Source organism: Nelumbo nucifera, chromosome 4 (genome assembly GCF_055504915.1).
Source record: "Nelumbo nucifera cultivar China Antique chromosome 4, China Antique-T2T, whole genome shotgun sequence".
In the NCBI taxonomy this organism is placed as follows: domain Eukaryota; kingdom Viridiplantae; phylum Streptophyta; class Magnoliopsida; order Proteales; family Nelumbonaceae; genus Nelumbo; species Nelumbo nucifera.
Window position 1 is genome coordinate 41293413 of NC_142652.1, and position 16660 is coordinate 41310072.

General features: G+C 41.3%; 1 protein-coding gene across 1 annotated transcript in view; it reads right to left on the bottom strand.

Annotated features, from left to right (window-relative positions):
* Nucleotides 1-1460: 1460 nt before the first annotated feature.
* Nucleotides 1461-16660, bottom strand: part of LOC104611059 (26S rRNA (cytosine-C(5))-methyltransferase NOP2B) — a 28727-nt gene continuing 13527 nt past the window's right edge. The window contains exons 10-17 of the mRNA XM_010277973.3: nucleotides 14511-14620; nucleotides 14055-14123; nucleotides 13830-13904; nucleotides 13213-13305; nucleotides 13039-13118; nucleotides 12858-12957; nucleotides 2162-2448; nucleotides 1461-2003 (exon numbers count right to left, since the gene is read on the bottom strand). Of these exons, the coding sequence (XP_010276275.1) occupies nucleotides 1931-2003; nucleotides 2162-2448; nucleotides 12858-12957; nucleotides 13039-13118; nucleotides 13213-13305; nucleotides 13830-13904; nucleotides 14055-14123; nucleotides 14511-14620 (887 nt within the window). The 3' untranslated portion in view covers nucleotides 1461-1930. The remainder of the gene's footprint in view (nucleotides 2004-2161; nucleotides 2449-12857; nucleotides 12958-13038; nucleotides 13119-13212; nucleotides 13306-13829; nucleotides 13905-14054; nucleotides 14124-14510; nucleotides 14621-16660) is intronic.

Sequence of the window (16660 nt, forward strand, 5' to 3'; positions counted from 1 at the left end):
CAAGACACACCAGTACTTAAGCGCTGCAGCACAGTAATGTAACACTGGTGATGGTGAAAACGATGCTGATAAACCAGCGTATCAACACTTTAACCAAAACACTCAAGGCATGAGAGGTTTCTAGAAGTATGTTGTAATTGAGGCGTGAAGTTCTCATGCATTCAGATCATCCCTGTGTGTAAGCTCTGCTGAACTGAATCCTCGGCCTTCTCACAATCTCCATTAAAGCTTTTTGTAACTCTGCCCTTTCATGCCATCTATCATCTTTGACCCCCACTATTGCCTTACCCCCCCCCAGCCCAGAAAAGCTGTGGCGCCAAATCCAATTTTTGGCAAAACATTTTTACTTGCTGATGTGGCATGCAACAAAGCCAAATGGGTTTTCGTGTGACAGAAAATGTTTTTTTTTTTTTTGCCTGTTGGGTGTCTTTTAAGAACCAAATCGCATGTGAAACGCCATGGTGCCAAGCACCATTTAATATATATAAAATTATCCTAAAAACTGGTATGTTTGGTACAAAAAACTTTGTATGTTGTTAAGAACATTCTTGAGAATGCCACGTTACCATAGAGTGGGGTAAAATAGTAACTGCTCCCTATTTTCATTTGACCAAAACGATAGACATGGGCGTGAATGGTTGAATGTTTCGAGCCATTAAAAGCTCTCTAACAGCATAGGCTGTTGGCCCCCAAAAGCCAAAATTATCCCTGTATCGCATCCATATTTGAAGCTTCTATGGCCGCTGTTGGCCACCAAAAGAGGAACTGAATCAGCACAAGCGCACAACCAAAGCCATTGTTACCAGCCTCACTAGTTTCTTTCATTGAATCGATGTTCATTTTCCTACACTCGATTAGGCAGAGTTATTTTATTAGTTTTGGCATGAGCAAGCAGGGTAACGAATTTGGGATCCTCTATAGGACTTCCTAGTTTACAGAGTACAATAATCTTGTAAATGACAACCATGGAATTTGTCTTAAAAGATAACAAGTTGCATAGAAATGCAAGGTGGACGAGACTGAAAATGAGTGGGGCAGTCTGGTTGTAAGGTGCAGATGTGTAGTGGTGGTGCAATGAAGACAAGGGAGAAAATATAAGGAAAATACGAGATTAGGTTGAAAGAATTTTCCTCTTAGGCTCTTACTATTATATTCAATTTTAAAATGCTTCTTAACAAAGGTGTAAAAGTCACACGCTCAAAGGACACGTCCTGATTTCAATGAAGATTGAGCAACGGATCCAGGTGATGAGTAACCAGCAGATCCGGAGTGGCATCTAGGGGCTGTGCATTCTGACGACCTGAAATCTGCTGAAGCCCGGATCTGATTCCTGATCCAGCGAAGGAAATGTCTCACCCAACTTTTCTATAAACTGTAGTCATCCAATAAAAGAATAAAAAAACTTTTCTATAAACTGTAATCGAAACTTCACTAAAGCTTATGGTGGCACTTGGACTTGGTTTCAACTTCAAGAATGAGAATCAGAAAATAGGAATAGCAAAAATATATCTGGACGTTTTAAACACTGATTTTCTAATCCACAAATTTGCCCATTCACTGGGGAACCTTACAGGCTGTATCATAGGTAAACAGAATTCCTACTTCAATCGATCTGTTCCTTTTCAGGGAAATAAACAAATACAAGCATGTTGACATGAATATGTAGAACCCGAATGAAGCAAGAATACCCCTTCCACATCATACGGGAGATACAGAATCTGATAAGGATGCTGTCATGTTTGACTTTTCATTCAAAGGTTGATAAATTTGACACAAATACAAAGACTAGAAGATGCCTAGATAACATAGAAATACCATGTACACTGAGCTCATGTATCTTCATTTGGTGACTTGAAATTCAAATAGCATCCTCATGAATCTGAAGACAATGTGTTCCAACAACCACAAATCATGTTATCATGCAAGTTCACTAGGCCGTCTTTGCCCTCTTATTCCTCTTGCTAGAAGCTTTACTTTCCCTCAAAACTTTTCTTTTTTCTTCTCTGCATGAAGTTCATAAATACAAAATAAGACAAAAGGCATCCATTTTCTTCCAAAAACAGATAAGCTGATAACATCATGGTTTTACAGGAATAAACTGAAATGCAATTATCCTTGTGGGGGAAAAAACGAGGTGGGCATGAATGAAAATGCCTCTTACCTTGCTTTTGAAATTTCTTTTCGAGATGGGAATTTCCTTTTCTGTTTCTTCATCTTAGTTGTGGAATCAGACTCATCCTTTCCATTCTTGGGTATTCTCTTTCCTAAGCCACCATCAGACATTTTGTTCCTATCCTTGAGATCACTAGGAACTCTGAGTTGTTGAGATTTTTCTTCCAGGTTGTTCTTTATATTAGTTCCATTATCGTTAGGCCCAGTTGCCTGCTCTACTGCTTCTTCTGTTTCAGATGGTCTTGTTGTTGGCTTAGAATTGCTCATCTTCTTGAACTGAAGAAACAATATTACCCACGTTATTCTGCTTGTACCAATAAAGCAGTGATCAAATAATCCAAGATTGCACTCATATTTTATACGGAGAAAATTTCCTTTAACATTCACAAAGTGGTTAGACTTGAGACTGACAACACACCCCATAATGTATGGTAGTTCAGCCCATGGTTGTCAAGGTTACGACTGATGACTAGTCAGGCGCTTAGGCAACAAGTTTTTTTTTTTGACGTTAGTGTCTCACCTGGGATTTCCATAATCGCAGGTCTAACAATTTTAGGTATAGTGCAGCTAATGAGGGGGGCATAAAAGAACATCATGAAAGACCAGATTTCAACTTAGAAAAGCAATGGGTTTTCCCCCTCCTTTTGTTCTTTTTTATAAATCCCCTTTAATCACTCTAGTCGTGATCATAACAAGCGCTCTGCCCCTTCTTTTGTTCCCTTTCCTCAGTAACACACATACTGATGTATTTTGTCCTCTATATCTCTTTCAAATTCAAAACAATAATAATTCTGTCCTTTTATATGTTTTTTTTTATTTTATTTTGACACAGACATTCTCTTTGTATATCCCTCTTGAATTAACAAAATATAGATCCATCTCCTAATTTTCCACAGGTTATGTAATATTATTTGAATTCTAATTTCAGTGTTTGATTATACCATTTAGATCACTTGATGTTTTCTATTGCTACACCAACTAGGGGAACAACATAATTCACAAAAATTGGGAAACAAAACGAAGTCAAATCAGATTTTAATCAGATATTACCCAGATTCAAGTTTGTTCCATTGACATTTGGAATTCAAGGAGGAAAGCACAAAGGAATTTTCTAGAAGGGTCAGTCAACCAAATGTTGCATTCAATAGAGGAATTGTTATCCAGAGTAACATGGGTAATACTTGTTTCAGGGGATTTACAATGTGATAGCTAGCTAAGGGCCGAAAAAGTTAATTTGTAATGAATTGCCATTAGAGAACTGAGGAGATGGGAGAGTTTGTGGAGGTAGGCCGCTGGAGAAAAGCCTTGAAGATTGAAACTAAGGAGCTGCTATTTGAGGAGCTGAGATTAAATGGTAAGCTGAGCTTGAAGATGGGAAGCAAAGAGAGGGATGGTGCTGTTAGAAGGGTTCAAGGAGTTTGTAGAAGGTGCAAGTAATAAAGGCAAACAAAGTTGTTGGAAAGAGTTTCTCTCAGAAACTGGAAGAAGATTTGTTGTAGAATGTAAGAGAAACCTTAAAGGTTATTTTATATCTTTGACAGAATTCTTTGGCAAGGGAAGAAAGCAGATGGTCTGCCTATCAGAAGGAAGGAAGAGTCGGGGCTGGAAGGCAGTCCATGGGGTCTTATGTAAACTGCTGCAACACTTGGGTGCTAAAAGAGAAGAAACAGTAAAAAGGAAGATAAGCACTTCTACTAGTCTGGTGAGAAAAAATAAGCAGGAGACTCTATTAGTGACAGCTGGGGCAGGCAAATACAGAATGGGAGTAAACATACAGAGAGGAGATTGGGAAAGTAAGCTGATAGTTAAAGCTTCAGCTCATATACTAGACTGGAGGAAAGTTGCAGATCTATTAATAGCAAGTTTAAAGCTGAAGAGTATGTTTATTTTAACACCCTTTGAGAAGGATAAGGCTGTGTTGGATCTGCTGGAGAATAGAGTAGAAGTTGAGGCATTAAATATCCAAGCTGATCTTGGAAGCTTCACAGTATCAAGATGGTGTCCGGGATCAAACTCCAAAGATTTCTTTGTTGAAGATGGAGTGCTGGTACGTCTCTTAGGCCTTCCCTTTAACTTGTGGAAGCAGGAAGTTGCTGAAGCCATTGCTTTGATGTGTAGAGGATCTTTAGGAGGTGCCTTTTGGGGAGACCTTTGTTCAGCCTCCATTTTATTGAATGGTGTAAAACCTGAGGAGATTCCTTAAAAGATTGAGGTGCTAGTTGAAGGGCTTTTCTGTTCAGTGTGGTTGGCTTCATCCTTTGAATCGGTGCTCTGGAAGGAGGCTCGTAGGGAGGGAGATGAGAAGGTTGAAGAAGTACTGCGTGGCAAGAAGGGATTGGTTGATTCAAACAAGAAAAGAACTTTAACAAAATGGAAAAACCAAGACTGGAGAAACAAAAGGGTAGCATTCAGGGGGTGGGTTTTATGCGTGTGGGAGCAGTCAACAGTCTGGAGGGTGGCAGGTCCTTTGCACATGTTGTAACAGGCGCCAACTTGACCTGTTTGAACAAGGAAAAGGAGCCGGTCCAAGGAAGAATTGGATCTAGACTGGATAAAACCAAACCGAGACTGGGGTCGGGTGCGTGTGACTCTTTTAAAAGTCACGTGAGGTCGTAGTGGCTTAAAAATGGGCCAAAGCCAAAGCCCATTCGAAACGTCTTGGGTGCGATTAAAGGCCCATTTGGGTCAGCGGGCCCGATCCAGTGGTTTAAGAAGGCGTGTGAGCCTTTAGTAACTCACGTGACTGGGGACACGACTAAGATAGACGATGCTAATGGTCTATCATCGTCCCCAATCGCGAGACAGGGGGGGAACGCACGCAGCGCCAGAAAACAGAGAAGAAGCTCGACTTGCAATAGGTTTCCCGACGAAGGCTGAAGGAGTTTAGCCCCATGCGGCGCTCCTCAGAGAAGCCGAAGCCAAGTTACGTTAAGGGAAGACCTGAAGAGAAGGAAGGTAAGGATGAAGGCTGGGCGTAGTGCAGTGAAGGTGATGAAAACTCAGAGGACTGTTCGGTTGATGGTACTAGTGTGGGCAGTGCAAACGACAAAGGCAGTTGCGCTAGAGGTGACATGGATGGGTGGAATATTGTAAGTTTATTTCAGGGTGACGAAGGTAAGCGGTACAACCCGTTCCCAAGACCACAGAGTGTGCAAGGAGGATCAGAAGGGGCAGACCGGGAAAACCGGAAGCAAAGCAGGAACACACCATCAAGGGGTGAACCAGGGGTAGAGTGGAAAGATCACTAGGGTGACCAAAGAATAGAAGTACTTCCCGACCAACTCAGGGAGATAAATATTTACCAACCTCTGGAACAAGAGAGGGAGGTAGGGAGCAGTCCTTTTCCAGCTTATCCATCAGTCCAAGGTAACCAAGTGATTTTGGTTTGTGCTACTAATGTGTCTCCAGTGTCTTTGGTTCCAGATTCCGTTCCTGCTCCATGTCCTGTAGCCCATGAATATGTAGCTGAGCTAGCAGACGGGCTCTCCGAGGAGGGAGAGATCGGAAGGAAGGAAGGTGGGAAGGTGCCGGAAGGAAGGCTTAGGAGTGAAAAAGTATGGGAAATTATTGAAAGAGTGCTTAAAGAAGTGGAAGAAGAGCTGATCTGGAGAGGGGAAGGGGAGGTAGGAAGAGGGGAGGGGTTAGTGGAGAGGAGGGAAAGGAATGAGGGTAGAGATGGAGAGGACTACAGGGAGAGAGCAGGGTTGGAGGGAGGTAATAGGAAAGGGAGGGTGGATGGAGAAGAAAGAATAGAGGTGGGACCAGAGGAGAGGAAGAAGGGGCAGGTGGATAGAGATGGAGAGGATTTTGTAGGAAGGGTAGGGCTGGTGGACTCGGTGAGAGAAGACATGATAGCAGAATTTGTAGGGAAGCTAGGTTGCAGGTTGAAAGATCTGAATGTGCTGAAAGAAAACTTACAGAAGAGGAAGGAGAAGATCAGAATAAAGAAGAGGAGATTGAGTGAAGTAGAGAGATTGAAGAAAGATGTAGAAGGTGATAAGAGGCTCGAGGTAAAGGGAGACAGGAGGAAAGGGGAAAGTAGTGGTAAGTGGCAAGGGGTTTACCAAGAAGCGGAATGAAGATTCTTAGTTGGAATGTGAGGGGGAATTGGGAGTGCAAGGAAGAGGGCGACAATAAAAGAGGTAATAAGACGGTGTGGACCTAGACATTGTGCTGCTACAAGAATCTAAGAGAATGCAATTTAATGATAAATGGGCAAGGAGTGTATGGAAAGCCAGGGGAATTAGCTGGGTGGCTGCTCCCTCGTGGGGTGCTTCCAGGGGGATTGTAACAATGTGAAAGAAGGATGTGGTGGAAGGTCTGGAGGAGTTGATCGGAAAGTACTCGGTGTCTCTGAATTTTAAGCAGCAAGAGGATGACTATACATGGGTGCTCACAAATGTTTACAGACCGAATGACTATAGAGAGACAGAGGAGTTGTGGGAGGAATTGGCTGATGTTAGAGGGTTGTGGGATGGGCCTTGGTGCATGGGTGGGGATTTCAATGTGATCAGATTCTCGGAGGAGTCCAATAAGGTTAACCAGAGGGTGACAAAAAGCATGAGGAAGTTTAATAGTTTTGTGAATGCCTTTGAGCTTAAAGAGATTCCCCTAGCCCATAAGACGTTTACATGGTCAAACCTCCAATCTAGACCCATTTGCTCTAAACTAGATAGATTCATGTTCTCTTTGGATTGGGAAGAACATTGGGGAACCTTGGCTTCTAGAGCTCTCCCAAGGGTGACCTCAGATCACTGGCCCATAGTATTATGTAAGGTGGAAAAAAGGTGTGGAGGTCCTACCCCCTTTAGATTTGAAAATATGTGGTTACTTCATCCAGGGTTTACTAACAAAGTGAGGGAATGGTGGCATGGCTGTAACCCACTGGTGGAATGAGAGGGGATGAGATTTCATAAGAAACTACAATTCATGAAAGCAAGAATCAAGGAGTGGAACTTGATGGAGTTTGGGAGGATAGAAGAAAGGGAGATTTGATGGATAAGATTGAAAGCCTTGACTCTAAAGAGGAAAGGGGAGAATTTGGAGAGGAAGACAATGATCTCAGGAGAGATTTGAGAAGACAGCTAGAGGATTGTCTGCACAAGGAGGAAATTAGTTGGAAGCAAAAATCTCGATGTAAGTGGTTGCAAAAGGGAGACAGAAACACTAGGTATTTCCATTCTCTAGCAGATGGTAGGAGAAGGAAGAACTTTATCTCCAAATTGGTAGTAGATGGAGTCGAGTTAGTACAACAAGAGGAGATTGCCAGGGCCTGTGTGGAGTACTTCAAATCTATTCTAAGAAGGCCTGTGAGTAGAAGGGTATGGGTAGAAGGTTTGGACTGGCCAGATGTAGGGGTGGAGAACGGGAGAAGGCTAGAAAGAAGCTTTACTCTAGAAGAGATCAAGGAGACTGTGTTTTCTATGGATAGAACAAAAGCTCCAGGGCCGGATGGGTTCACAATGGCTTTTTATCAGGACTGTTAGGATATCTTGAAAGATGATCTCTTGCGAGTGTTTGAGGAGTTTTTCAGGAGATGAATTGTCAATCCGGGTGTGAACTCTACATTTATAGCTTTAATTCCAGAAAAGAAAGATGCATCCCACCCGAAGGATTTTAGGCCCATTAGCCTGGTTAATAGCTTGTATAAGATCATTACAAAAGTGTTGTCTATGAGGTTGAAGAAGGTATTGCCCGATATCATTGCACACTATCAAGGAGCCATTGTGAGTGGAAGACATATTACTTATCAGATTTTAATTGCTAATGAGAGTGTGGAGAACTTTAAGAGGGATCAGAAGAAGGAAGTGGTTTGTAAATTGGACTTGGAAAAGGCTTATGACTTGGTGGACTGGGATTTCTTGAGGAGAGTTTTGACTAAATTTGGGTTTGGGGCTAGATAGTGCAAGTGGATCATGGGTTGTGTCAGGAGTTGTCATTATTCAATACTAGTGAATGGGACAGTGGTAGATTTCTTTCCAGCTAGTAGGGGTATAAGACAAGGAGACCCCCTGTCTCCTTTCTTGTTCATTCTAATTGCGGGGGTTTTGGGGAAACTGATTCACAAAGCAGATGCTAAGGGGCTCAATAGAGGCTGGAGAGTTGGGAGGGTGGAAACTGTTAGACAGTTTTGTATGCCCTTAGCTTCAATCAGAATGATGTACTTTATGAGTTTATTGTAAATGAATAAAGATACATATTTGATTCATGTTCCCTTGGTATGTTTCTGTGTAATACCCTTAAACTGGACACTTAATGAGACTCGTGTTAGTTTAGAATGTTCACAGCCAGGTGGGTCGGTCTGGGGAGACCTATCCTGACAAGGCTGACACTATGGTGCCACCAAGTCGGTTGGGGTGGCCTGTCTTAGCTGCCAGGGTGAGACCCTAGGCACATACAGTGTAGGATTAATTGAATCTTTGAACTGGACCAGATTTCCAGTATTGCCCTGGACCTTGGAGATTGATGGGCAAAACTGGAAAGTTACACCCGACCCCTAGACTCGATTATGATACTGCACTAGGTGTCGGATTGGGCTATCTTTGATGTACCAATCAGTGAGATCCTTAGCGGGGGTCAAAACCTGGGTATGTTGGGACAGTCCGAGAATTCATCTGAGTGGGTGATCATAGTGACAGGATCAGCCCCTTTGTCGGACAAAGGTAATGATCGGGGATGCACTCTCACTGATGGAAACCAAGACTGCCAGCAGCCGATTTCAACCGTTGAGATTTGTTTTGCAAAATATATTTTATATAAGATATAAAAGTATATATATATGGTTTCTAAATTGTTTGCAAGAAGGTTTTAATTCCCGGGATCCATATAAGTGGAGAGTGCAACACTGTTCCTTGCAGCCGAGGGAGAGGTCCTCTCTTGTCGGGCAGTGTATGATCATTATGGGCTGAGAGGTTAAGTTTAAGACCATTGAGGTTAATACCTGATGGGCTAATCTTGCATCTGCCCACAGTCCCTGGGTGTTACAAGGTGGCTTGGCCCAGGGACCTCTTAGGGTAAGTGTTGGGCCCGTAGAGCCCATTTGATGGGTTTCAGGGGGTGCACTGCCTTTAACAGTGTATTCGGCCAGGCCTTGTAACAAAGGCTGGGCCAAACCCATGTGGCTGATGTGTAGATCAATGCTTGGGTCCCACGCCATACAAGGAAGCCCAACTGGGCAGCAGTTAAGAGGGTTAAGTGAGCACATAAGCTTAATGGGCCTAAAGCCCATTTCGAACTGGGCTGCTTATTTAGTTAATAAAGGGGCGAAATCTGAAGTGGATCAGCTAATAGGATTGGGCTTAGACCCTATCCACTTAGAGAGTCCAAGATCTAAATAAGATTTAGATCTGGAAACCTCCTAATCAGATTAGGAGATGGCTGATCTGATCTCCAGATAAGATAAGGATTATCCCTTATCACTTAAAGGGACTTCTAAACCAAATATGATTTGGATTAGCAACTCCTAATCTGATTAGGAGCTGATCCCTTTAAGACTATAAAAGAAGAAGGGGGCGGCAGCCTTTAGAGACGCAATACACACAGATCATCAGGTTTCTTTGGTGCTGAAATCTAGAAGAGAGAATTCTGCTCCCTGCAAATACTCTCTTGCCGCCTCCCTGTTCTTGCCGCCCTGCTTTCCAGTTCGATCTCCACTTGTGGGAGAAGTCAAGAGATTGGATCTTGACATCAGTCCTTTGAGAAAGGATTGAAAGGAAGCTGTGCTCACGTGCCATCTTGCTGATTCTTGCGAAGGACGGAGTTCTTGGAGAAGAACACTGTTGATTCTGCTCCACCTGCACTGCGCCATCTTCAGTGGGAGCAGTCTTTGGATCCTTCCTTGGGCGTGAACACCTTCGTTGGGAGATATTACTTCTCCGTATCAGGTATAATCCTTCCCACTTCCTTTTGGTTCAGATCTGGTTCAGTTTATGGTTCAGAATTGATCCTTGAAAATATGATTTTCTAAATGGGGAATACGATTCCCAGTTGAAGGGAGAGAAAAATTTTTGAAATTCGCCCCTTATTCCGCAATCTTTTGGGCGTCCATAGGATGGATCTCTCATCCCTTCAGAAACCCCCCTCACTCACCTACAGTTTGTTGATAACACGATTCTATTTTGTGAAGGCGGTAATGTGAGCTTGATCAGGAACTTGAAGCTGGTGATACAACTGTTTGAGCAAATGTCTAACTTGAAGGTTAACATTGGAAAAAGTTGTATAGTGGGGGTGAACCTAGAGGAGGGAGAGCTCAAGGAGAGTGCTGAAATGTTGGGGTGTGAAGTTTCGGGGTGGCCTTTGAACTACTTAGGGTTTCCATTAGGTGATAATCCCATGCGAAAGAGCTTTTGGAACCTGGTGGTGGAAAGGTTTGAAAAAATATTGGTATTTTGGAAAAAGAACTACCTCTCTCTCGGTAGGAGAATTACACTAATTAAGGCCACGCTTGCTAACTTACTCATCTTTTTCCTATCGGTGTTTAAAATCCCAGTGAAGGTTGCTAACAGATTAGAGAAGTTTATAAGAGATTTCCTATGGGAGCCAGGAGAGGAGAAGAGTGATCACAGAGTTAGCTGGGAGATAGTGTGTAGGAGTAAGTCTTGTGGTGGCATGGGGCTTGGGAGTATCAGGAGAAGGAATATGACTCTGTTGGGGAAGTGGTATATGACTCTGTTGGGGAAGTGGTTGTGGAGGTTCCCTATGGAGAAGGAGAAGCTATGGGCTAAAATAGTGGCAAGTATACATGGGTTGGAGGACAATGGATGGGACGCTGGAATTAGAGCTAGGACCACAAGCAACTCTCCTTGGAAAGCCATTCATGACCTACTACCAGTTTTCTTCCCTAATATCAGGTATGACTTGAATTCCGGTAACTCCATAAAATTTTGGGAACAAACCTGGGTGGGGAGCGCCCCTTTAAAGGATCAATTTCCTTCTTTGTATGCTCTTTTTGATTTGAAAAATGAGCCGATCTCGTCTTTCATCACCCCGTCCTCTTCCACTTCTGGGATTGGGTGGAACTTGGGTTTAAGAAGGGATTTGAGAGACTCAGACCTCGATAGTATTTCGAGCCTTATTGCACTTCTTGATAACGTTGTCTTAGACCCCACTAGGGAGGACTATAGAATTTGGACACCTACCCCCAATGGCTTCTTCTCTTGTGCCTCGTTCTTCAAAGTCTTAAGTCAGTCCACCAGTCCTACCTTTCCCCCTTTCCCTGTTGGTGAGGTTTGGTGCAAAGCAATACCTCCTAGGGTTGGTAGTTTTTGTTAGGAAGCCTATCTGGAAAGAATTAACACTGGTGATCTACTCCAAAAGAAGAGACCCAATACTTGTTTGTCACCTCAATGGTGTGTTCTATGTAAAGCGGATGGGGAGACTGGTTTTCACCTACTGGTGTCTTGCCACTTTGCGAGGTCAATTTGGGATTGGGCTTCCTCCTTATTTGGACGCAGTTGGAATCCCCCATCAGACTTGTAGGGCCTTTTCTCCCCTACCTTTTTCAGGTGGCGGATAAAAAGGGGAAGGATAATGTGGAGAGGACTAAGGGCTGCAGTATGTTGGACATTGTGGGAGGAAAGGAACTCCAAGATATTCTCAGAAACCCAAAGAGGAGGAGCAGATCTGAGGGCTATCATAGATATTAGGGTGGTACAGTGGCTGAAATATTTGGAACTATTCACAGATTACGTTGTGGATGACATGTTGAGGAAGTGGGGTGAAATTACAAATTGCACACAAACCAAGTCAGTAATGAAAGTGGTTTGGACTCCCCTACCTAGTGGATTCTTGAAATTAAACATTAATGGATGTAGTAGGGGAAATCCATGGCAATCGGGGATTGGAGGTGTTTTTAGGGACAAAAATGGGGTCATCTCTGCCATGTTCTCAGGCCCAATTGGAGTGGGTGACTCCCTTAGAGCTGAGATCCTTGCAGTTATGGAAAGAGTCCGGAAAGCTAAGGAGTTGAACATCAAGAAACTCATAATTGAAGGGGATTCAGAGGTGGTGATAGGATGGCTGACTAAAGATCAAAATGGTTTATGGAAGTATAACAATGGGAGGAGGAAATTCATGTGGCTGGTGCGGGAGATGGAAGTTAAGACATGTTGGGTTAAAAGATCGGCTAATTCCCTAGCTGACGGTTTAGCTAAACAAGGGGCAGAAAGGGATTCACTGTTTTGGACTAAGCTGTAACTTTAGTGTATTCTTTTCTCTTTTTCTTCTTTTTTCTTTCTTTTATGAAGCTCTTAGTGACTCTTGGAAGATAAGTGTGTGTCTTCCTCCTGTAAATTTTCTACTGATGATTTAATGAAAGTGTTATTGACCTTCAGTAGTTCAGTGCTTAGGCAACAAGGTACTGTGGTATGATTCAATCGTACTAAATTCCAGCCATGTTTAAATTGATCTTTCTAAACCCAAGAAAAATTCAACAAACAAACTTCAAAGAGCACTAAAGATTACTAGAATTTCCTGCAGATACATTTATGTGAATAATACCTTCCAAAAATAAAAGTGTTTGCATTCAAATATGTTCCAAGGGCTTTTTTCCTTTTTTGGAGAGGGCATTTTATTTAAATGAATCAATATCCAATATGGCAATTTATGCAATGCACACAATGGACATTCATCCAGTATATGATACAGTTCACAATTATTTTGGACACAGAATAAGCATCAAAAGATACCTTTGCTACAAAAAATCCATCCATGTTATGAACATGTGGGTAGAAACGCCTTGTCTTTTCCAATGATGGATGAAACCGGTTCTCCCTAAAGTGGGTAAATCTGAGGAAAGAAATAGGTCAGTGAAAATATAGGAAACCACAAGGTCACTGATAACTAAGGAGCATGAAAAACTTGAGTTACCCAGGACGGCCAAAGTCTAGTCCACATGGCACAAGTTTTACATCACGCTTTTTGAGTGCATAGTCTATAACTGCTTCATTCTGCAAGTCACAAGCACAGAACTCAGATAAATTGACATTACCAATCATCAAAAGAGGAGCCCCCGTTTCTTAACAATAAAAAGAGGCTACATACCTCAGGAACCATTATGGAGCACGTAGAATAAACAATGTACCCCCCAGATTTGGACTTAGCATCAACCATGTCAATTGCTGCAAGAATCAATTGCTATGAAACAGATACAAAAGTAAGTTCTTATTGATAGAAAAATATAAGTTTTGGAGTCACAAACTAACCATTTTCACCTATTGAAGGAAATTAATTGCAAGTATAAACAACAAAGAGAACCAGTAAAATATGTCTACGATCATGATTACATTTTTTCAGGAAAAAACCGTTTCTCCAACAACCTAATCAGAAAGTGCATGCAGTTCAATGTTGGAAGCTTGGCATCAAAAACTTCGACCTTTTATCCGTAGAATTTATTAACAAGAAAGAGGGAAAGGAATTCAAAACACAAGGAAGGTAGATAAAAATAAATAAATAAATAAAAGGACCTTCTAGCCCTCAGTGCCCAAGGATGCCAAGCCCCACCTCATATATATGGATTATGGAAAAGCTCATAACAAGAACAGCCTCCCCCACCCCCCCCACCCCACACACACACACAGGGAAAAGGCAAACAAGAAAGCAAAGATAATGACATGAAATCCCTCTCCGAGAAAAGTTAATTAATTGAAAAAAATAAATACCTTCTGCAGAAAAGCACACTTCTGAATATCTTCTGAACTTTTAGAAACTTTTACAGATTCATCCTTAGATATAACCTGCATTATAAATAAGAATAGCATGGAGTGTGTTGTTTGTCAAGAAACACATCAGAAAGAAAAAAGCGCCACTGAAAAAATGAAGTAAGTATTTATCAAAAAAAAAAGAAAAAATGAAGTAGGTAGTGAGACAAGGTCCAGTCAACTTACCCCAGTCCCACTACAGGGGGCATCTAGTAACACCCTGTCAACAGAATTTAGACCCAAAATCTTGGGCAGCTGAAAAAAAAAACCAAAAATAGAAAAGAAAAATTCATATAATCAGCCATATTACATTTAAAGTGTAGTGAAGCCTTACCACAGTATGCAGATATGCAGAAATGAACATTTATATGCATGCTTGCATATAAATGCACAACATACATATGCATGCACGTGTAAAGTTGGAGGCTTTCAAGAAGACCCTTCATAAGACATGTAGCATGCTTCATATAGTCATATGTGGAAATGACACATGTATCCATTCAATAAACAAAGTAAATACATTGGCTAAAGAATGTTTTGCCAACAAAACATTAAGAAAGTGCATGGCATTCATCAAAACAATAAAATAGTAATAGTCATTATAGAGTAGCAAGTATTGATGGATGTGGAACTTGCACTGACCTCCTTTCCATCATAGTTGGACACTATGGCATTTGTCACACCCATGCGTTGTAAATTTGCAGTAAGTGACTTGAGCCTGGACTCCTTCATCTCATTTGCATAAATTATTCCTGATGAAAGTTGCATTAATGCACCAAATAAATTAAACATAACATAGAGTATTCATAAGACACTAATGAAGTAAAGAAGTGGAAGTACATAAAATGAATGTTAAGGATGACTTCACACTAAAAACATCTCAACAGTAAAAATATACCTAGAATGTAAAATAAAATATCACTGATATGCATTATAAGCCAATTTAGCTTCTCAAACAGGCACAAGTACAAGAATATCCTAAATTGATATTAACCTTGTTTTGACAATTTGATAAAGCGCATCTCATAACATGCTTAGCCTTATGACCTTAAAATCACCTGATGGGGATCTTCTGACAATATGAAAGAAAACTTTTGGAGTTGGATTATGTGGATAAGGAGAAAATATAAGATAAAGATCCTAACCAATAAAATATGGTAACCCTTGTACAATTAAATTCTGTACAAATTTTTATATGGGCAGTGTACTAATTTTAGGTGTAACACAGCAAATCATTTCACTGTATACATAAGGATAAAAGGGTGTAAAGTGCATAAAAGAACACTTTTCTAGTTAGAGAGCAATAAAATGAGTTTGGGCAAACCACAAAAGCAGTGGGACAATAATGTGTTCACTGCTATAGGGTTTCAAGTGGCAGCCTTTATCATGTATTCTTCACAAGAGGCTTCTTCTACTTCTCTCTCAACTTCCATGAGCAAAACAAAGTATCATCTCTCACTATGGCATATTAGGGGCTTATTTCTCTTTTTTTTTAGATAAATGAATGGTAATTTAATTAAGAAAGTGTACAATCACCCTAAGAGGAGGCACAAGATGTTATCTCCCCTTAGAGATTAGAATATGGTCACACTCTTAACAGAAATACAACTATAAGGTATCCCAAAACAATTCACCCCTTGACACCCTTTGTTTAGCCAAAGAATCAGCCATAGCATTGGTCGATCTGCTAACTCGCTTGAATCTGATTGACATGTTCCTTGTAAGCCAATTAACTTTCTTGAGATCTTTGTAGCCCCAGAAAATTGTTTCTGGATCCAACAACCAACCCACTACCACCTTGGAGTCCCCCTCAACTATCAAGTGCTCCACTCCAAGTTGATTTGCAAACTATATTCCTTGTACTAAAGCCAGTATCTCAGCCCTTATAGAGTCACCAACTAACATTGGTCCTGAAAATAAGATATTGCTATCCTTGTCTCTCAGAATCCTTCTTACACCCAAGGGTGCTGGATTACCTTGATTGCTCCCATCAAAGTTCAACTTTACCACTCCCTCTGGAGGATGTCTCCATTCTGCTTGTAATCTATTCTTTTTGGAGACTGTGCAGGCTACTTCTGCCCAACTATTCCAAAAATTGTCAAAGTAATAATTCGCAAAAAGATCTGAAGTTTTCAGCCTAATAATTGCTCTTGTCAGTATGCACTCCTTTACTTCAGCTAGGCTTCTTTCCTTTTCTTGGAATATTTTGGCATTCCTCTCCTCCCAAATGGTATACATAATAGCTGCTTTAACACACTTATGTTTCTCTCTCTTTGTTGGCCACCCAAAAGTAGTGGATCAAAAAGCAGCTATACTTCTGAGGGCAAGTTAGACCTGCACCCGAACAACATAAAAACCTAATTCCAAATATTAGTAGCAAAGGAACAAGATATCAACAAGTGGTGACGGTCCTCACTCTTTACACAAAATACACCAATTTGGGGACAAACACAAATAAGGTCTCTTCTTTTGCAGGTTATCCTTAGCATTGATCTCACCATAATAGGCTTTCCAACAGAAGACAATTATTTTAGGAGGGATAGGCCTTGACTAGATTTTCTTTAACTGGGAACACCCTAGAAGAAGGAATAGAACACAGAGACTTTAACAAAGAGACACAAATGAAGGAGACACGAGGGGTCAAAGACCAAATTCTTTTATTAGGTTTAGGGCGGTCCAAACAAATAGAGTCCAGAAGAAGTAAAAGCTTAGAAACATAAGCAAATCCATCATCCCTAAAACCTCTAGCAAACCCAAAGTTCCAATTTAAAGTCATCGGGAAAGCCAAGAGT